Source organism: Cordyceps fumosorosea (genome assembly GCF_001636725.1).
Source record: "Cordyceps fumosorosea ARSEF 2679 chromosome Unknown scaffold_20, whole genome shotgun sequence".
Taxonomy (NCBI): Eukaryota; Fungi; Ascomycota; class Sordariomycetes; order Hypocreales; family Cordycipitaceae; genus Cordyceps; species Cordyceps fumosorosea.
This window is the reverse complement of record NW_017387320.1, coordinates 135,174-155,010: the sequence shown is the minus strand read 5'-3', so window position 1 is coordinate 155,010 and position 19,837 is coordinate 135,174. Positions and strand designations below refer to the sequence as shown.

Here is a 19,837-nt window from a genome sequence, read left to right as displayed (position 1 = left end):
TGTCCGCGCTCCGTTGTTCGGTCGAGGCGTCTGTAGCATGCCAGGGGGGTTGTCATGAAACCACGAGTTTGCGTGTGAATGAAACTTGCGTCCTCATTCTCCAAGACATGCAGAATGCTTCTTGCAGCGTACGGGAGATCATCCTGACAAGGCTACCAGCATTCGCATCTGAAACTCAGAGATAGATGTCGTGGTATTGAGACATGGCCGCCTAAAGCGGTTCACAACGACGCGACAGAAAAATGTGTATAATTCAACTTCGTCTTGGGCACTACAAAAGGATAAACCAGCGCCCTTTGTTCAGCACTCCTCCAACCAAGTACCACGAGACACTCGCGACACTGGGCCATGAGCAGAAAGCAAGTATAAATTCAGAAGCACGCATCTTAACGCAACAGACGGATTTTGCGCGCGGTCACTTCTCCAAACGAAAATAGCACAAAGCCGAAAGAAAAAAGCAGAAGAGCAAGAAAATGAAGAAGAGAAGCAAAGGGGCAGATCGATATATCCCCGTAACCCAGAGCTCCAAACTCTGTCCTGGTAGCCCATTTGTTTCTGAGTATCCCAAACGCCAACAGCTGATAGAATTGCTCTGTCCCTGTCCTCCATAGAAGCCACCACACGCACCTCATAAAAAGAACTAAAACATCATGACCCGCAAGCGAAAGAAAACGTGCAGAGCCCCCGAACCGAAACCAAACTCAGAAATCATATCGTAAAATATCAAATGCGCGTCGCAGACTGCACATCCACGTCATAGAACGCTTTCCGTAAGCGCTCAGTCATCCCCACGCGGTATCGTTCGGCGTCATTGCCATGGCTCGGTAATGTGAGAAGTGAGCCGCCAACAGCATATCTAAAGGAACAGAGCCGGAACGCGATTGACGCTCCAATCCCAAAAGTGCATGACAAGCTGGCGCCTAGATTCCGTGTTGGAGTCATTCACCACCCGAATTGTGCGGACCGTTGCCGGGGCCGGCGCTCTACATAACAGCCGAGGCCAGCAGCCGCGATTCGGGGTCGTCCATTCCCATGCTATCCATGCGTGCCCCCTCTATGCCCTCGATGCTGAGGAGGCGGTTCTCGACCGACTGGAAGCGCGGCTCGTACGTCGACGCTCGGGCCTCGATGCCCTCGATGCGCTTCTCGATGTTGTCCAACCGCTGCTCGAGCCGCATGAAGCCCTGCGCGATGTCGTGGCTCAGCCGGTCGAGCTTGTTAGTGAAGGAGCGTAGCGACGTGGCCAGCGGCGGCGCCTCGGCGCCCGGCGTGCTCGACGGCACCCGGGGCTCGTGGTTGTGCCGCGGCTCCTGCAGCGCGAAGCGCCACTGGTTGCCCAGCTGCACCTCGCAGACGGCCTTGGCGCGGAAGGGGCAGTCGATCTTGCGCGTCGACGGGTTGCGCTTCTTGGCCGTGCTGTTGTACTTGACGCCGCCACGGTCGCAGACCAGGTCGTAGCGCGTCGGCTTGCCCTCGCGGTAGTTGGACGCCCGCAGCTTCACGATGCCGTAGCCCTGGTCCTTGGCGACGCGCTGCACCGATGCCATCAGGTCGTCAAACGACCGGAAGATGCCCTCCGGCGGCGGCAGCAGTGCCGGCGGCGGCGTCGTGCCGGGATCGGGAGGACTCGACATGGCGGGCGGTCGGCTGACTTCGTCCTTCTCGTTTTCTTCGCGGTGGTGCGTGGGCGCTTGGGTGACGTAGGTACGCGACAGTGCGAGAAACGCGGGTCTGGGCCAATAGAGGCGAACGAGTGTCAGGCAGAAAGGCCGACGAAAGTGCCTGAAAAGGCGGCCGGAGGAAAGGAAGGCCCCTCGAGTCCACTTCTCACAGAAATTCAAAAATCAATTCGTGACGCAAAGGATAGTAGATCGTGTGCCGTCCAGCTTGCTGTTGGTTCCCTTCACTTGCGCCGTACAGTATGATGCAGGAGGCGGGAGTGTGAGGATTTTTCCAATCCGCACTGTCAGCGAGCCCATTAGGTTTGGTGTTGATCCGGTCCGGGCGCGACCAGCCAATCACAGCGCAGAGAGGCGCGTGGGTTGACTGGGATGAGCACTTAGCGCGTAAAGCCGTCGTTTGAACTCTCACTGCGCTCAAGTCTTTTTCTGGCTTTCTGAGATATGCACCGATGGATCCCGCAGATGAGGGCCGAGAAATGTTGGGCGATTTGCGTCGGCGTGGCAAATCGGGCTGGCTAAGGATGACACTGCGAGTCTTTTCATCTGTGCGTCATGAAGAGTTTGTGCAATGTCGAGCACGCCAGCGGCCTCGTGGCACAAACTCACTTTGCACGTGACGTAAAGCCATGCCAGACTCCTTCCCTACCTCAGTCGTTTTTTTAAGCTCTAGGGGAATTCCTCACACTTGGTGCACACAGTTAGAATCGCTGCGACAATATACATACAATCTTTGCTTTGGCAATTCTCTGGTATCCCTGCTACAATCCCCAATATCCAGGTAACTAGTGCATTGGCACCGTTGCCGACGGACGCGACCCACATCATCCCGAACTCCTTCCTGGTTCCTGCCTATTGACATCTACCCTTATCCAACAACAGAAATTCATCTGCGCTGGGCGGCATATGCATTGACTATGGACACTCAACAAGCCCAGGGCAATTCTGGGGTCGGCGCTGGCGCTGATGTCTCCGACAAGGAGGCTCGCCTTCGCGAAGCGATGAAACATCTCAAGCTCCTCCACATCAAGGTCAGCCCATCCACCCAACGTCGCCGTACACCACTTCACCATCGCTGACTGTTGCTCTTTTATCAGTCTCGCCTTCTGAGGAGCACTATCCCGAAGATGATAGAGCCTATTATGCAGAAGCAGCCATCTCGTAAGCACGATCACATCTGCCCGTAGTTGCGGCAACCATGCTAAACAACCCCGCAGCTGAAGTCATGTATGCAGCCTTCACCAAGTCCCTCGAAGAAGCTCAGGCAAACATTACGGAATTCACCGAGCTCATGCGCAGCGAAAAGAGCAAGGAGGTCTTCGCCATGACCAGCAAGAGCAAGGAGGAAGATCCGTTCGACATCAAGCCCTGGCGCCACCAGGACCATCCCAACTGGTTCAACTTGGACAAAGACGACTAGTGGTCTGATAATGTCTGTTGATCATGGGAGCAAGCATTTCAAATGCAGGTTTGCACGTCGGACTTGCATCCCGACCGGCTATTATTTATGACTTTTCAAACGGCGTTTCAGGCGACATGCGGTGCTTGGTTTTCAATATGGCGTGGTGTACAGGCGTTTGGACAATACATACCATGTCAGACGATGGAATATCGAAGAATGAATGTAGGGGAATGAAATACACCAGTTATCAAGCTCAGTTTAATCTAGAGGAGGGAGGTATGGAAATACACCTCCCGAGGCGTCACTGCCCCGCATCGCGACAGTGTCAAGTAGTCAGGCAAAAAATGCACACAGATTTGTGCATGTTGATAAAGTTCACATCTGCTTGTTTACGGCCTCATCTTTTCCAATTGTAAAAACAAAGGGATTTCTGTTGCAGGGCACATCTGGCTAATGATAACGCAAGCAAGTTGACTCCACATCAGAGGTCGCCGCCCGTTTGGCAAGGCCTGGCATCGCGACAAATCACGTGCAATGGTGGGACGTCCCAGGCTCACTGCGCTCTCTGATTCGCCAGCTTAGCGGGCACATTCTCAAGCACCACCCACACAAATTTTCCACCAAATCTCGAAATTCTTCGCTTCTGGTCCTTGTCCGTGATTCCCTCAATTTGCAATCCAACCCAGCAAATACCGCCAAAATGGTCAACCACCGCGTCACCTACCGCCGCCGCACCCCGTGAGTGCTTATCCTCTCCGTCGCGAAAGAAGCATCCATTCGAAAATACAATGCCTCGAATTCATCTTCTCCCCCCTTCGCGACAAACCCCCGGGCACTTTGGCACGCAACGCAGGAACATTGAGGGCTAACGATGATGGCGCTACAGCTACAACACCACCTCCAACATCACCCGAGTCTCCAAGACTCCCGGTGGTAAGCTCCGCGTGCTGCACCTGAAGAAGCGCGGCACCGTCCCCAAGTGCGGCGACTGCGGCTCCAAGCTCTCTGGCGTAAGTCAACCCGACGACAACGACGACTCGAATGGCATTCAGGACGGCAAAGAGGCTAGCAAGACGAGGAATATTGAGATTGGTTCTCTCTGCCCGCAAAAGAAGCAGGGCATCCATACGGAATTGCTGCCAAATTTGCGTTGGCCTGTGGGGGGCATGGGACCAGTCAAACCTCTCCACGAAGACGAAGTTGCGCCGAAGACTTGCGAATGCCACTCGAGTCACCATGACCACGACCTGCCGAGAAGCACCGACTGACTTGTTTCCTCACAGATCCCCGCTCTCCGTCCCCGCGAGTACGCTACCATCTCCAAGCCCCAGAAGACCGTCCAGCGCGCCTACGGTGGTTCGCGATGTGGTAACTGCGTCCGCGACCGCATCGTCCGTGCGTTCCTGATCGAGGAGCAGAAGATCGTCAAGAAGGTCCTGAAGGAGCAGGAGCAGGGCAAGAAGAAATAAATGGGAATCAAATTACACTTTTGAAAAACAAACTGTCGACAACAAAAATTTATTCCTTGTTTCTTTTTCGGCGGAACGAATGGTGGTGAAATGGGTTCATTGCTTTGGTGTTCATTAGGACAAAAAGGGACTGCATGATACATATGGACCAGGGCTGTTACAAAAGATGACGGCTGGTCTGCTGCTGTCTTTAGGACTGCTAAACCTAACTTGATGATCTGAAATGAAACGAGAGTCAAGCACATACATGTTGAACGTTGGCCCTCTACGGGATGTAGGGCTGATTGCACCGCGTGAAGATTATTTGAGAAACCAGCCATCCGAGATGGATCGACGGCTATGTGTATATGCATTGTCGACTTGCGACAGCTACGATGGCTTGAGGTCGCTATTGGAGGTTTTAAGCACGCCACTACGGACTACTGGTACGGGGTCAGTTTTGAAACTGTAAATATGCCGTGTCAATCTATCCGTCAAATCCAAAAGTGATTAGCTTGTCGGCCATTTTGAGGATGAAGGATTTCGAAATGCAGACGTCAGAGTTGGTAATCCTGCGTAGCCCCACATACAAGTGCAGACGATAGCTTCTTGCAGAAATATTTCCATCTCATCAAGACACCCACCAGTCTCCCAAATCATATCCGACAATATCTACGATGCGCGCATTCACACGCCGGTTACGAGAGGCCGCGCCTTTACATAGGGCATCCGTCATGCCCCGCGCAAACCCGCCCACCCAACCGCTAATTGCCTCCTGCCGGCCTCGAACGACGACCGCGACGACGCTGCGATGCCGGCAGCAGCGGCTCCTCTCCGCGCGAGCCCTACACACCACGCCCGGGCTCTGCAAGCGCCAGAAGACGCAGGAGCATGTGCCGACCAGCTTCCAGGACCTGGACGTGCTCGGCAGCGCGCCGGTGCCGTCGACGTCGGTCGACGTCTGCATGGACGACGGGTTCGGCCTCAACAGCGGCATCACCATCACCGACGGCGACGGCGCGCTGCTGGTCGACGGTGAGGCGTTCGCGTGGCGGCCGTGGGAGGCGATGGACGGCCGGATGCGCCTGCTCAACGACAAGGGGCAGTTTGACGTGCCGGCGGAGGCGTTTGATGTGTTTGACATGCTGTGGCCGCGACCAGGTAAGCTTTGCAGAAATCTTGTTTTTGATCCTTGGGGGTGGCGGCACTGGGGGCTGCGGCTTTATACCCTCTCCCAGCAGCCCAGGGCGGTCCGAACTTTTTGCTAACCCATCTGGTTGTGTAGATTTACTCATCGTTGGCACGGGAAAGAGCATAGCGCCGCTCAGTCCGGAACTGAAGAGGCACATCTCGTCGCTGGGGATGCGCTTGGAGGTCTTGGACACGAGAAATGCAGCATCACAGTTTAATCTACTTGCTACGGAACGTGGGGTGACGGACGTGGCCGCAGTGTTGATACCCATCGGGTGGCGTGAGGGTATCGGTGCTTCCGAGTAAAGGTGTAACCTATGTAAATTATTGTACAATATATACCACTGTAATGATCTCATATAGGGTCTTGGCCATGATGCGACTGTGTTGGGTAGGATCTTAGGCTGCATGTTGGGCTGTGACTGCCCTGGCAGGTTTAACAAGGTGGGATATAGAATCATAGTAATGGAACGATTTCCCACCACGGCACTTTGTAAGACCTCTTACAACTTTAGAAAGGGCATAAAAGTCACAAAGTACGAAGTAATTTATTGATTACACGAGAATTGCCGCCTAATCGAGGATAGGTGTCTTGTGAGCAAAATTTGCCGTGCTCCAGGGTACCTGTGTGGCGCGCTGTGGTCTGCGCGCCTGGAAAAAGAAATCGATAGCTCCACCAGGACCAGGACGAAAGCGTTCTGTTTCGCTCCATCACCATTTTACTTACCACGGGTGCGACTCCACGGGCTGAGAAAGAAGCAGCCGCATCCAGCATCAACAGACTAACCGTACTGGCAGCTGCGCCCCCGAATATCCGAATATATCTCATCACAAAACTGAGCGATTTTATCAAGTTGTCGACCAGGGGTTGTCCCGGACAATAAAGACCCTTGCCTTTCCGCTGGCCTCGGCAACCGCCTATTTTTTTTTCATTCGCCTCCCTTCAACACACAATTCTTCAAGCCTCGCCATTGTCGCTCCAAAGGCTAAGGTATGACAACACCTCCCACGACCGCTGCCGCCGCTTCACTGGCTTTTTTCTCGATGCCCCCGGCTGCCTGAAGCTGCCGCCGGTCCTACCACTACAAGAGCGCATGGAACGGCGCAGACTGTTTACCGTTGAAGCCGCAACGGTTTGCGATTGAGCAAGAGCCCCACACTAGCTCTTGACTCACCACTGCAGCTATCGCGACATCAGACGCCATCACCAACAGCCTTGGATGAACATTTTTGGCTTGTAAGAGAAACCATGTCCAATATTTACAAATGGCTTTTTGGCCCGCCGGCCATCCCGGTGGATGCCCACGAAACGGACCCGACGCTACTCAAAGAGAACTCTACCTTCAAGACATACACCACCAGCCGCTGCGAGTACAAGGACGTCCGCGTCTTCTTCCGACAGCACGTCAAGGCGGCCCAGCTGCCCAAAGACCCCGGGCCGCTGCCCTTGCTGGTGTGCATCCCCGGCCTGGGCGGCTCGGTCGCGCAGTTTCACCCGCTGTTGAGCAGCCTCGTCGACATGGCGCCGTGTCTGGCCATTGACCATCCGGGTGGAGGACGATCTGCCTACTCGCAGACGCGCTGGGGCGCGTACACGATGGAGGCTCTCGCCGAGCTCCTGGAAACAATCATCGAAGATCACCGCGACAAGGACGCCGGGCAAAAGGTGGTCCTGATCGGCCACAGCCTTGGCACTGGACTCTCCGCCTTGCTGGCGAGCAAGAAGACGACGCACACCACGGATCTTGTGAGCCACATTGTCGGCCTCATAGCCATTTGCCCCTCCGCCGGCCCTCTGGGGGAGTCCTCCTCGCGAGGGTTGCGCGCGCTGCTTTGGGTCCCTGGCTGGGTCTTTAGCCTGTGGCGTCTCTGGGACAGCAGAGGTGGCCCGAACAGCGTCTCAATTGCGCGGTTCGCGGGAGCCAAGGCGTCGCCAGAGCTGCGGTTGCTCCAGTACCGTTTCAATCAGCAGAGTCGAACCCCCGTCTTCCGACGCATGGCTGGCGCCGCCGCCCCGCCGTATCGGAACGGCAAACCGCAAGGCGGCCTCCCTACGACGGACATCTGGGGCGAGCTTGACATTCCGCTGTACCTGATTGGAGGCGAGGCTGACAAGGTCACCCCGACGGCGAACGTGGACAAGATAGTCAACGCCATTAAGACAAAGCAGGCCGCCCAGGACGGCGCCGACACGCCGATCGAGCACGTCAGCAAGGCCGCCGAGCCGGTGGGCGCACGCCTGCAGCCAGACGACCACGACCTCTCGCGGTCCATTGTCAACATTACGGAGGAAGACTTTGAAGCTGCCAGATCCGGGATCGACTCTGACGAATCGCCCAACGATGACTACCTGTCGACCCCGCTGGAGTCCCCCACGGCGATCCCGGCGCAGCCTGAGCACCCGGCCATGGTGGTGCAGTCCATCATCATCCCCGCGCCAGCTAACCACACGCTCCTATACGCCCCGCGCGGCTCGCGTATCCTCGCCGGCCTCATCGCCGACTTCCTCGCCACCCACATCACCGGCCGGCTCTCACTCGCCTGGCAGCTGCAATATCTAAGCCAGGAAGGCAAGTGGGACGTCAAGAACCTCGCCAAGTGGCAATCCGTTCTGCCCGTTTCGGCACCCATCGGCCCGCCCAGCAGCGACCCCGACGACTCGGACGACGGCGTCGTTCCCATCTTCCGCGCGCTCAAGACGCTCCGCGAGGCCGACGATGTGCACAGCCCCGCCGCCTTCACCGCCCGCTGGGGTGAAATCGTCAAGGATGTGGTCGACATCTCGCGCGATCAGCCCGTGTACGATGCGCGCGGACTTGAGCGCGCTGGCGTGCACTATCACAAGTTTCCAACCGTCTCCAAGGTGCCGCCCGCCGCCGACGAGGTCGCCGCCTTCATCCGGCTCGTCGACAGCATTCGCGCGCGCCAGGCCGACCGCGCAATCGCGGAGGGATGGGCGCCTGACTGGCGTCGGCGCGTGGTCGTCGGCGTCCACTGCCACTATGGCTACAACCGCACGGGATTCCTGGTCGTCTGCTACTTGGTCGAGCGCTGCGGCGTGCCTGTGCAGGACGCTATCGCCGCGTTCAAAAAGGCAAAACCGAACGGGATTCGTCACTCGCACTTTTTGGACAAGCTCTACGTGCGATATGACTTGGACGCAAAGGAGACTGGTAATTAATGCTGCGCTGGGGGGATTCGCGTGAGATATGATGCACAGCGCGGCGCTTGCTGCTTTAGGCTTTGGTATTATAGAGCCGGCTTTTTCTCTGCTTCATGCTTTGGTGTTGATATGCGATTGTTCTCGTCTTGTGCTAGCCTTGCAATGCTATAATAATTGAGTTGTTCCAGTCTATACAAAGTAGTCTGGATAAGGGCTCGCGAGATACTCTAGTCTAGCTCTAGGCCAGTGACAGTAAAGATAAATCTAAGCACCACCTTGTAAAAATGATATTGTATAAGAAAAGGAAACAAAAAAAGAAAGAATCTAACGCCCGAGCTTGTAGTAAATGTCATGTATATGCACGCGTCCGTCTCTTCGACTCCCTCCTCTCAGTCCTTCAAGCGACCGTGGTACTCGTCCCACGCGCCGCCGCGCCTCGCCCCCATCACCTCGGCGATCTCGTCGCTGCGGCTTCTGCTACCGCTGCTCGCCTGCAGCTCCCTGGTGACGGCCTCGACGTCCACGTCCAGGTACCGCCGGAGGAAGTCGCCCACCTCGGTGTTCTCCACGTTGCCGTGCAGCGCCTCGGTGCCGCGCCCGCCGGACGAGTACACGTTGACGTCCACGGCCGAGTGTCCGTGGGTGCTCCAGCCGATGCGCGCGCGGCGCGAGATGATGCGCGTGAGTAACGTGCGCGCGCGCTCGGTATCGTCGGCGGCCGCGGCGAGGGCGTCCACCTCGGCGTCGGCGACGTCCCCGGCGGAGATTCCGAGGCCCTTGACGACGAGCTCGTCCTTGACGTACGTCCGGAGCGCAGCCGGGTCAGAGTGTTCGCTGGTGTGCCGCGCTTTGAGGAGGCTGGCGAGGCGCTCGCAGGAGGCGGTGGCGCGGGCCAGCACGGCGGGGTACCAGTCGTACGTGGCCTCGTCCTCGTCGGGCGCCTGCAGGGCGGTGGCGAGGCCGCCGGTCTCGTGGTCCGAGGTGGCGACGAGCACGGTCTCGGTGTCGCTGTCGCGGATGAAGTCGAGGACGGCGCGGAAGGCGGCGTCGTAGGCGAGCACCTCGTGCACCTGCGCGGCCGGGTCGTTGATGTGGCCCGCGTGGTCGATCCGGCTGCCCTCGATCATGACGAAGAAGCCCTTGTCGCTGTCGGCGGTGGCGCGCTCGAGCGCGCGCAGCGCCGTGGTGGTCATCTCGGCCAGGCTCGGGTAGGTGTCGTTCATGGTGCGGCGGTCGAGCTCGAAGGGGACGTTGCCGTGGGCGACGAGGCCGAGCAGCGGCAGGGTGGCGCGGTCGCCGCCGGCGAGGGCGTCGAAGCCGGCGCGCGAGTCGACGTAGTTCCAGCCATGGCGCTCACGGGCCACGCGGGTGACGTCGATGTCGTCGTGCCGGCAGCCGCCGGAGCTCGAGTTGGGTAGGAAGTAGCAGCGGCCGCCGCCGAGGAGGAGGTCGACGGAGCGGCCGAGCGGGCCCTCGCCGACCTCCTGCAGGGCGATGGCGTCCATCATCTCTCGGCGAGCAGCGTGGGCGGCGAAGCACGCCGGGGTCGCGTCGGTGACGTACGTGGTGGCGACGAGCCCCGTCGCGTAGCCGGCGCGCTTGGCCGCCTCGAGTACCGATCCGCACGGCCGGCCGTCGGGCAGCACGGAGATGGCGCCGTTGTAGCTCTTTTGCGCGCACGAGAAGGCGGTCGCTCCCGCGGCGCTGTCGGTGACGAGCGAGCTCGACGACCGCGTCCGGCTGCTGCCCCAGAAGTGCCGATCTAGCGTGAGCACGTCGTCGCGCGGCAGGTGCTCGACGTGCTGCCGGTAGCCGCGGGTCAGCGCGAGCGAGGCCGGGCCCATGCCGTCGGAGACCATGAAGACGAGGTTGCGCTTGGTGGCGGGTGCGGAGGGCGGCGAGGACACGGGCCGCGTCTGCTCCCGGTGCTGCACCCACACGGCGAGGATGATGAAGGCGGCGGTGGCGACCAGCGCCCAGCTGAAGATGGCGACGTCGCGGATCTTGTTGGTGCGCTGGCGTTTGGCGGTGCGCTGGCGGTCGCCGCCATCGGAGCTCTCATCGAGCAGGGGCGTTTGTTCGGAAGCCTGGAGTGGATAGCGGTGAAGTGGTTAGCTGGGATCGTGGTGGCATACAGAGGAAGGGGTGGTTAAGAGGGACGTACCATCTTTGCGCAGATGTAGCTGGAAAGATGACCGACGTTCCGAGTGAAGTGAGAGGAAGATAAGAAGCCGGGGCCAGATAGATTGATGGTGGGAGTTTGGTGGTTAATATCCCATAGTAAAAATAGGTTGTTAGTTAGCGGCCCAGGCACGAGTGACGAAGAGTGTGGTGGGGTCATGCGGGAGGTGCGTGACGCCACGGGCCATTTCAAGCGGCGTCTCAGCCAGGCTGGCCTATTAAAACGGCTTAAAATTAATTAGGCTGGGCGCTGCAGGGGACGATGCGAGACTTGTCGCATTTCAGCCGTGGACCATGAGCTCACGAGGCCGAGTCATTTGACGGAGGCCTCGATAGGCGGATGACTTGTTGGGGCAGATGTATTTCGTCCATGGGCTTGCTTGCTATGCTATGCTAAGTACAGGTAAGAACAGAAAAGAGAAGAAAAAAAGAAGAAAGGAAAAAAATATCTGGGAATAAAAAGCACAGCAAAAAAGAAAAAAAAAACACCATCAATAAATCTTACATCAACCCTTGTCAGTGTACAATTTCTTTCCCATATCCGTAGTCAGGCTGCCTGCGTTAGTTCACCACGGCCCTGTCCCATATAAATCCGTCATGACGGACCAGGGAATAGCGTCCCAGGCATCCAAGCACACCCAGTACCCAGACAACCGGCTCCTGTCCGTCACGCTCTTAATCGTCCCGTCGTCGCCGCCGTCGCCAACCTCGGCCGCCGCCAGCGGGCGCCAGACGGCGTACGGGCACTGCTCAAAGTCCGCGTAGTCCTTAAAGTCAATCTCCAGGCCCCTCTCGACCTGCAGCCAGGGAAAGTAGACGCTGCTGTCGAACGCGACCTCGCACCTCCGCAGCACCGCGCATCGCCGCACCACGCACCGCTCCACCCACGCTAGGACCGCCTCGACGCGGGCGTGAAGCGCCGCCGACGGCGCGCAGTACGCCGCGATCTGCGCCTCGGGCCACAGCTCCCCCGCGAGCACGACGTGCAGGTGCGTGAGCGCGGGGAACGCCTCCGGCAGCGGCGCGAGCAGCGGCACGAGGTGGTGCTCGACGGCGTCGCGCGGCCGCGGGTAGGCGACGCGGTCGGCGCGGGGCGGCGGCCGGCCCATGGTCAGGGAGAGCGACAGGCGGGTGATGTCGCGGTGGTGGGGGAGGATGCGGGGGACGTTCTCGAGCGCGAGGGACTCGTTGAGGCGAAAGGTGTTGCGCCGGTAGAGCACGGCGAGGCTCTCGGCGTGGGCCTGTCGGCAGGTGAGGAGCCACCCGAGGGCGCCGACGCGGCACGAGGCGAGACCGTAAGCGGGGAGACCGCAGCGGGCGGCGCTGCCGGTGAAGCAGCGGTCGCGGTCGATGACGAAGATGGGTGGCGGCGCGTGGCGCGACTCGAAGCACCGCCGGTGGCACAGGTGGCCGCTGGGCTTCCACTGGATCTGGGGGCTGGACAGGTCGACGAGATCCCAATGCCGCTGCGGTCCTCCTTCCGGGCCGTCCGGCGGCGTGCTGGGCCGTGAGCGGCTGGTGGTGCTAGTGGTGGTGGTGGTGGCTGTGTCTGAGAGGAAGACTGGCTCGAGGTCGACGTGGATGGTGCGGTCGCCAAAGGCGGCGACGAGGATGAGGATCCTGATTTCGGCTGGTAAAAGAAGAAGCGCACTAGTCTGGACAATAGGCTTCTCGTGAGGATGTAGTCGCGGCGAGGGAGGAGGTGATGTGTAGCCGTTGGTGGTGGTGGCGGGTGGCCCGGGGATCAGGTTGGATCGGAAGACGGGCGCCTCAGCGTCCGTATCCATGGTCGCGGGTGGCGGAGACCAGGGCTGTGAGTTGTTCTGGATGGAGGGATCAGTCGGGTCGATGAACTGGAGATGGATCGATGCAGAGGCACATGAGTGATGATGGCATGGGCACGAGCGAGCAAGGCTGGCTGGCCTTGGGCGTAGAAGTTGCGTGGCGAGTGGTTGGCGTAAAGTGTAAAATGGTTCCTCCCCTCATTGATCTGGCCTGATTCAGTCGGGGGCGCATTGACCTCTCAACGAAACGGGCAGCCAGACCAAGTGCCGAGAAAGAAAGAAAAAGGCCGTGGACGCTGCATAAGATGATGCAAGGGCTCGTAAGGTGAAGCCATCGCCAACATGGTTTGATCCAGGTTACTCTGCCTTTTTTCTGTGCATGTAAGACGGATAGCTGCTGAGAGTGCTGACAGCGGAACCCCGGCGGCGACGAGCCAACCGATGCCTGGAGACAATTACTAGATTCCGATTCCGATCGGTAGCGTGGGGTTTTGGCAAGGCATTGATTGGATCTACGGTGGGGGTCAGATGGATGCCAATAATTACAACGTCTCCAACTACATACTAATCAAGTAATTCATGATTGCATTCCAAGTGTACCATTCGGCGGCAACTCGAGCCGCCCGGATTCCGGTGTCTCGCCTCCCGACGAAGACAATGTGTGGCGCTGCCGTAGTCACGCCACCCGATTTCCATACTTGACATACTTCACATACTTGAGCACGAGAATGAGAACGTTAGGTGTGCATTTTCCGGCCGCTGAGATTGATAATAAAGCTGCTTTGGACACCCACTGCGTAGGTAGAAGCTCGGTTGACGATGATGCCCTGCCCATGGCGGAAACGGCGCCCACGAGCCGTCGCACGCCTCCGTCGTCAGGTAGTGCTCACCCGCATGGTCCGCGCCACTCACATCCCGCCATCCGGCCCGTAGATCCTCATCGAGAGGTCCAACGCGCCCCCCGCATTCTCCCAGAGCACCCTGATCAGGTAGTACGTGCCCGCCTCCAAGTCCCTGTATACGTCCCTTTCCTCATTATCCCCGTAGTACACCCGCACAGTGTCCGTGTCGGCGCGCTCGTACCCGCTGTGCGCGGCGTCGCTGAACCACAATAGCGTGATGTCGTTAGCGTACGGCGAGTTGAAGCGGTAGCGGCCGGCCTGGCAGGCGAACAGGAAGCCGGCAGCGGCGTTACGGAAGAGCGGGTTGAAGCCGCTGCCGTCGACGTTGTCGTCGGTGATGAGCTCCGTCTCGGTGGTGAGGATGGGGACGTCGGTGGTGATGGTCTCGGTGGTGAGAAGCTTAGACGTGCTGGTCTCAACGACAGGCGTACCGCTGGACGTGGTGGTGAAGGTGACGAACCTTGGCACGGTGGTAGTGATGACCTCGGTCTCGCGCGACGTCTCGGGAAGGGTCTCGACGGTGGTGGCGGTGACCTCCTCGGTAAATGTGCGATTGTTGGTGATAATCTTAATGAGAGTGAGAGTGACGGAGCCGTCGGACGACACTTTGGTCACAACGGAGGTGGGCATGCACTTTGAGCTTCGGCTCCGGGGATCCAGACGCCCTTGGTGCTGTCGTCGCAGATGGTCAGATGATCACCGCTTGGAAAACGGCTGCCGCTGGGAAAACGACCGCCACTTGTCAAATGCTCACCGCTGGGAAAATTAGAGCCGGGAGTCTTGGGATGCTCATCGGGACCGACATTGTTATCGCCGTGATCCGTTTCGGGGCTGATCTCCTTGACACCGATGCAGCAAGCTCGGGGCTGTCAGGCCCCAGAAGGAGCATGCCCATCGCCTCCCAGCATCATGTACTTATAACACGGGTGCTGATCAAACGGAAGATAGTTGGTCATAGGAAACGTCGCTAATTGTTGGTTGGCCGCGGCCAAGGACGCCGACTCCAGGAAGAGAGGTAGAAGCTGCACCGTGACCTGGGAAAGTATGAAAATGGCTTTTACTACTGCTATGTTGCTACTACTTTGAAGCGGCATGTTGTACTTTATAATTTAAAGCTCCAGGGCACAATGGATTGAGTGTTTGGCGTCGAGACTCTTGTCTAGATCTTGACCGGTATGGACCGGCTGGAGCCGAGGCGGGTGTTGGTGTTTGCTAGCGGATGAACTAGCGAGCGCCGGACCGTGATGCCGGAATGCCGGCCATGCTAGGGGCGGCGACCGCGGGTATGTGGTACCGGGTTGGGATGAAGATTGATCACATGAAATTGAATGTGTGAAATTTTTGGAAATATTTACTTTGAAAAGGCGAAGAATTTTTTCCTTGCTCGCCAAGGCGATGAGAACGATGTGGTTGTGGGCACCTATGTTCTACGAAGAAGGGGGAAAAAAGGAAGGAAATATAAAGGTGAGAATAATAATTGAAGAAATAATCATGGTTGATATGAACTGGTTGCTTTGATTCATTTCCCTCTGTTTGGATCATCACACCGACTTACTGCTCGCTTCCCTTCATCTGAAACTACCTCTGTCCCAAGTCGAGCCGAACCCGTCGTTTCGGATTATGCCAAGTCGAAACCAGCCACTACTGCAAGGGCCAGCCACCATGAGAGGCCAACCCGGAGAAGTAAAGGACGCGAAGGGACAGGAACCCTCTTTGGTTTGTTAATAATGGCGAGAATTGACGATACGTTGGTTGGTATGTGCTAAGCCTCGAGCTCATCCCCGTCAATACGACTCTGCGGTGGAGGGGTAAGGTTGCTGAAGAATAAATTCTCTATGATGTTTTTTTTTTTTTTTTAAAAATTCCAACTTACTTTGAATTTCTCTTTATTTCTTCTGTAGAGAGGTATCAATGTCTCCACCGTCACGACAGGCCATCTCATCCTCTGGTCCTCTCATCACAGCATTGGCGATTCAGCCACATGCACCTTTGAAGCCTCACCACCGCGCATCACCAACCAACCATCACAACACACTAATTAATTACCCCGTAGTTCTCAGCTAAAAAGCCCGCCATCCCGTCTCATGTTTTGGCCGCGGTGAAACCTGCCGCGTTGCGTCTCCAGGTCGGGCTTCCTCCTGCAAGCCCTCTTGGTCGCCTCTCCCAACACCACGCACTGCTACTGTAGTCCTTGCCTGACAAACCTACGAAGCAATGCTCTTCGCTTGCCCGAACAATCCCCGCACCACCTTTCACAAGGAACGGGTTAGCTTGCCGGGTGAGAGCTTGTCGATTCCCTTTCATTTCCGCCGGATTCTGCGAATGGGACCCTAGGTGCCCCCTGTCACCACTACAACAACTTCGGTACGCCGGCGCTTCGCGATGCACACCTCGCGTCGTAGGCCGAGTCCCTCGTGCCCAATAGTTGTAATCAAGGAGGGAAGAGCCCTCGTTGACCGACTCCGTAATTTACCTTGCTTCTCTGGATATAAGTAGCCGCCTGTCCAGCTGCTCTCTGCCCCTTCATGTCCTCCAGCCGTCCCATGTCATGAGGTGAATTGCATGCTTGTTGTTCGCTCCTTTCATACCTTCTTTTTCTTTCCCTTTTCGCTTTTGAAAAGCTTCCATTCCTTGACCTTTGATCAGGTCCTTCTGCTGCGCAGACTTTCCACTCCTTCTTCTTACCTTGCTTGACCAGTGACCGCCACACTCCTTCTACCAACACTTACACACAACCACAATTATGGTTCACGCGTCCGCTCTCTACACCCCCTTGCTCGCCGCGGCCCTCGCCGCCGGCAACCCCGTGCTCGCCCCGCGCGGCGTCGCCAAGCTCGACGACGCCGCCTTCCAGCAAGCCCAGCAGCGCGACGACGCCGCCAAGCGCGCCCTCGCCAACGTGCAGATCAAGGCCGCCGACGGCCGCTGCCTCTTCGTCGACGCCCTCTCCGGAGACTTCCGCGCCAACCTGACCCCGCTGCAAATTGCCGACTGCGCGGGCGCCGCCGGTGGCCGGGGCTTCGACGTCATCACCAGCGGCAAGCACAACGACCGGCAGGGCGCTGCGCTGGTCGTCAGTACCCTGACGCAGGCGTGCCTGAGCTTCGACCCGCGCCGGCCGGCGGACGGGCAGGTGCATCTGTTCTCGTGCGGCGGGCGCGCGGACGGCGGCGGGAGCGTGGCGAATTCGCAGCTGTTCGCGTTCGTCGGCGGCCAGGTGACGGTCGTGCTGACGCCGCAGAACGGGCCGGGGAGGTGCCTGGTGGCGGCTGGCGATAGGGTGGTCATCGCCGAGTGCGACGAGGGCGACGAGGCGCAGCAGTTCACGTTTGGCGGGGATGCCGGCAAGGATGGAAACGCCACGGAGAGCACGCAGCTCGTGCCCAGCGCGACGGCGGCTGTTAAGGGGACTACCTTGAACGCCACTGCCGTCGAACCGTCGAGCACCCCGAAGCCCTCCAACAAGCCTGTGAATGTCACCGTACCGGCCACTTTGCCATCTTCCGCTCCGGGTAATGAAACGTGCAGTCAAAGAATCGTCACTGTCGTCAACACAGTCACCGTCACCATGCTGCCTATCATGGGTCCGGGCGTCGCCAGCGGCTCTCTCAACCCTACCAAATTGTCCCTCACTGGAGCGCTTCCCACCGGAGCGCTTCCCACCGGAGTCTTTGCCACCGGAACGTCCACCGGGAGCAAAAAAGCTCCCCAAATCGACAAAAATCTTAGCAGCAACAGCACCGACACCGCCAGCAAGACCATCGGCTGCAACCAGGGTGGTAGCGCCCTCCCGACCGGCAGCCCGAACGCCACAGTCACCCGCTACCCCAACGGCCAGCACACGGCCAACCCGACCGCCGCGGTGCCCGTCTCGCGCGCCGGGGGTACCCTCAACGCTACCGCCGCCGCTGCCGCCAATCAGTTCGACGCGACCGCCGAGCGCGCCCTCGAGAGCGTCAACCTGCGCGTCGCCGACGGCCGCTGCCTGGCGGTCGACCCGACCGCGGGCGACTTCCGCCAGAACCTGATCCCGGTCGGGCTGGCCAACTGCACCGAGGACCTGGGGCAAAAGTTCGACGTGGTGACGCGCGGCAGGCACGACGACGGCAAGGAGGCGGGCAAGGCGCTGCTGGTGAGCGTTCTGACGAATGGGTGCTTGAGCTTCGACAGCCGGCGGCAGCAGGGCGACACGGTGACGATGTTTTCGTGCGGTGGTCGTGCAGATGGAGGTATGATTCTCTTTTTCGTCTTTTTCTCTTTTTGTAGATTTTGATTTGTGATGGATGCTGACTCGGAAAAAAAGAGGGCCAAACAGCCACGTCTCAGCTGTTCCCGTTTGACGGTAGCAACAACAGCACGATTGTCCTGCAGCCCGCCTCGGACGGCGGCAAGTTTTGCCTGGTGGCGGGCAAGGACAGGCTGGAGTCGACCAGCTGCGACAACCAAAAGGATCAAGTCGTTGGGCTTGTCGAAGTTCTCCAGTCCACCGCCGACAAGCTCTTGTAGTGGGGGTTCTGCATCGTTGTGGCCCCCTCCTCGAGTAGGTGACGTTTTCGTTCTCGGTATGATATATAGCCCGATTTTTACATGGTATCCGATAGAGCTGTATATGAGACTTTGAACATACAAATATATTTCCTGTCCAAATATTCATACTATGCAACGAGGCAAACTTCCCCAACATATCCGCGGCAAACGGAACTCGGGAGAGTGGGGCCGATCCACCGGTTCTTGAACAGCTCAACCTCAACGAGATCTGCAACCGTTCTTCGCTACTTTAGCACACCGTTTGTCTCAAGATTGAAACCTGTCCCCTGACATCCTTTTTCTAACGCCTTGAAATCCCCACGTACCACTGCACGCACCACACACTGGCATCGGACACGCTCGCCATAATGGCCACGCCCATGGCCGCGGGCGCCTTTGCCTTCGCCGCAATCGGCGTCCCGCTCCTCACCGCCCTCCTCATCCTTGTGCCCCGGCTTGGCCTCTTCCGAGCTACCGGCGCGCGCCACGCCGTGCTGCCGAAGCCCGTCTCGCGACTCGACGGCCGCGACATCCTCGTCATCATCCTCCTCATCCTCGACAAGCTGCTGCAGCGCCTCCTCGGCCTCGCCCCGCCGCTCGCACCCTCCTCCGACGGCCGCGGCTTCGACCTCCCCGCGCTGTCCGTCACCAGCACCCTCGCCATCGACGACGATGACCTCCTCCGCTTCGACGCCGCGACGGCCCCGCGCGCTAAGAAGGGGACGACGACCGCCGCCCGAGCCGAACCGTCATCAACGACCGCGCCCACCCCCCCGGAGAACAACCGCTCACTCCTCATCCCTGGCCTGATCAACCCCCTCATGGCCATCCTCCTCGCCAACCGCAACCTCCCCGTGCACCCGTTCGGCGCGGTCAACACCCGCAACACCTTCACGTTCCTCGATCCGGAGGCCTGCCGGCACCCGACGCGCGTGCTCGACGCCACGCGCGGCGTCACCGTCTCCGCCTCCCTCGGCGGGCCCGGCAACCCCGGCCGCCGCGTCAAGCGCGGCGTCGAGTTTGAGGTGCTCTTCGAGGTCGCCGCCCTGCGCCGGGGCGACACCTCCCCGACCGTCATCTTCCGGCAGGTCGGCGCCGTCCTCGCCCACCTGCCGCGCGACACCAAGCCGCTCTACGTGAGCGCCACCGCTGACGAGAAGGAGGAGGAGCCGGCGTGGACGTCGGCGGACGGGGAGATTGTGGAGCTCGGCATGCGCGCGCCGAAGAAGTGGGCGGCGGTGTGCAGAGACTACAATCCGATTCACATGTCGAGCCTGCTGGCGCGCGCGTTCGGCTTCCCGGGCAAGATCGCGCACGGCAACCACGCGCTGGCCCGGGCGGTGCGGCGACGGCGGACAAGGCGGCGCTGCTGTTGGCGCCGTCGGAGGATGACGAGGGCAGGGAGACGCCGAGCGCGCTCGAGGTGCGCTTCCTGCGGCCGATGGTCCTGCCAGCGCGGCTGGCGCTCGAGGTGGCGGACGTCCGGGGGGGTTTCGCCCTGCGCGTGGTGAGGAACGAAAAGGAGCACCTGACGGCGCGGTGGACCAAGCTGTGAGGCGC

At 59.1% G+C, this 19,837-nt stretch overlaps 10 protein-coding genes across 10 annotated transcripts; 6 read left to right on the top strand and 4 right to left on the bottom strand.

Annotated features, from left to right (window-relative positions):
- Positions 1 to 983: 983 nt before the first annotated feature.
- Positions 984 to 1,634, bottom strand: ISF_07130 (Transcription factor, FAR1-related protein; the record flags this gene model as incomplete). The annotated part of the gene is made up of 1 exon (XM_018850734.1): positions 984 to 1,634. The coding sequence occupies one exon, from the start codon at positions 1,632 to 1,634 to the stop codon at positions 984 to 986; it is 651 nt and encodes a 216-aa protein (XP_018702011.1).
- A 962-nt stretch (positions 1,635 to 2,596) lies between these two features.
- ISF_07129 (hypothetical protein) lies at positions 2,597 to 3,099 on the top strand (the record flags this gene model as incomplete). Its single annotated transcript, XM_018850733.1, has 3 exons — positions 2,597 to 2,710; positions 2,777 to 2,840; positions 2,897 to 3,099. 3 exons carry the CDS (start codon positions 2,597 to 2,599, stop codon positions 3,097 to 3,099), a joined length of 381 nt encoding a protein of 126 aa, XP_018702010.1.
- A 682-nt stretch (positions 3,100 to 3,781) lies between these two features.
- Positions 3,782 to 4,550, top strand: ISF_07128 (ribosomal protein L34-like protein; the record flags this gene model as incomplete). Its single annotated transcript, XM_018850732.1, has 3 exons — positions 3,782 to 3,819; positions 3,968 to 4,091; positions 4,365 to 4,550. The coding sequence occupies 3 exons, from the start codon at positions 3,782 to 3,784 to the stop codon at positions 4,548 to 4,550; spliced, it is 348 nt and encodes a 115-aa protein (XP_018702009.1).
- A 713-nt stretch (positions 4,551 to 5,263) lies between these two features.
- Positions 5,264 to 6,026, top strand: ISF_07127 (DUF498 domain protein; the record flags this gene model as incomplete). Its single annotated transcript, XM_018850731.1, has 2 exons — positions 5,264 to 5,690; positions 5,815 to 6,026. The coding sequence occupies 2 exons, from the start codon at positions 5,264 to 5,266 to the stop codon at positions 6,024 to 6,026; spliced, it is 639 nt and encodes a 212-aa protein (XP_018702008.1).
- A 943-nt stretch (positions 6,027 to 6,969) lies between these two features.
- Positions 6,970 to 8,901, top strand: ISF_07126 (dual specificity phosphatase catalytic domain protein; the record flags this gene model as incomplete). Its single annotated transcript, XM_018850730.1, has 1 exon — positions 6,970 to 8,901. One exon carries the CDS (start codon positions 6,970 to 6,972, stop codon positions 8,899 to 8,901), a length of 1,932 nt encoding a protein of 643 aa, XP_018702007.1.
- Positions 8,902 to 9,272: 371 nt separating this feature from the next.
- Positions 9,273 to 11,050, bottom strand: ISF_07125 (repressible alkaline phosphatase precursor; the record flags this gene model as incomplete). The annotated part of the gene is made up of 2 exons (XM_018850729.1): positions 9,273 to 10,970; positions 11,048 to 11,050. The coding sequence occupies 2 exons, from the start codon at positions 11,048 to 11,050 to the stop codon at positions 9,273 to 9,275; spliced, it is 1,701 nt and encodes a 566-aa protein (XP_018702006.1).
- Positions 11,051 to 11,630: 580 nt separating this feature from the next.
- On the bottom strand, positions 11,631 to 12,851 carry ISF_07124 (hypothetical protein; the record flags this gene model as incomplete). The annotated part of the gene is made up of 1 exon (XM_018850728.1): positions 11,631 to 12,851. One exon carries the CDS (start codon positions 12,849 to 12,851, stop codon positions 11,631 to 11,633), a length of 1,221 nt encoding a protein of 406 aa, XP_018702005.1.
- Positions 12,852 to 13,756: 905 nt separating this feature from the next.
- On the bottom strand, positions 13,757 to 14,380 carry ISF_07123 (GLEYA adhesin domain protein; the record flags this gene model as incomplete). The annotated part of the gene is made up of 1 exon (XM_018850727.1): positions 13,757 to 14,380. The coding sequence occupies one exon, from the start codon at positions 14,378 to 14,380 to the stop codon at positions 13,757 to 13,759; it is 624 nt and encodes a 207-aa protein (XP_018702004.1).
- Positions 14,381 to 16,493: 2,113 nt separating this feature from the next.
- On the top strand, positions 16,494 to 18,256 carry ISF_07122 (Ricin B lectin; the record flags this gene model as incomplete). The annotated part of the gene is made up of 2 exons (XM_018850726.1): positions 16,494 to 17,979; positions 18,054 to 18,256. 2 exons carry the CDS (start codon positions 16,494 to 16,496, stop codon positions 18,254 to 18,256), a joined length of 1,689 nt encoding a protein of 562 aa, XP_018702003.1.
- A 389-nt stretch (positions 18,257 to 18,645) lies between these two features.
- Positions 18,646 to 19,832, top strand: ISF_07121 (Ricin B lectin; the record flags this gene model as incomplete). The annotated part of the gene is made up of 2 exons (XM_018850725.1): positions 18,646 to 19,617; positions 19,665 to 19,832. 2 exons carry the CDS (start codon positions 18,646 to 18,648, stop codon positions 19,830 to 19,832), a joined length of 1,140 nt encoding a protein of 379 aa, XP_018702002.1.
- Positions 19,833 to 19,837: the final 5 nt, after the last annotated feature.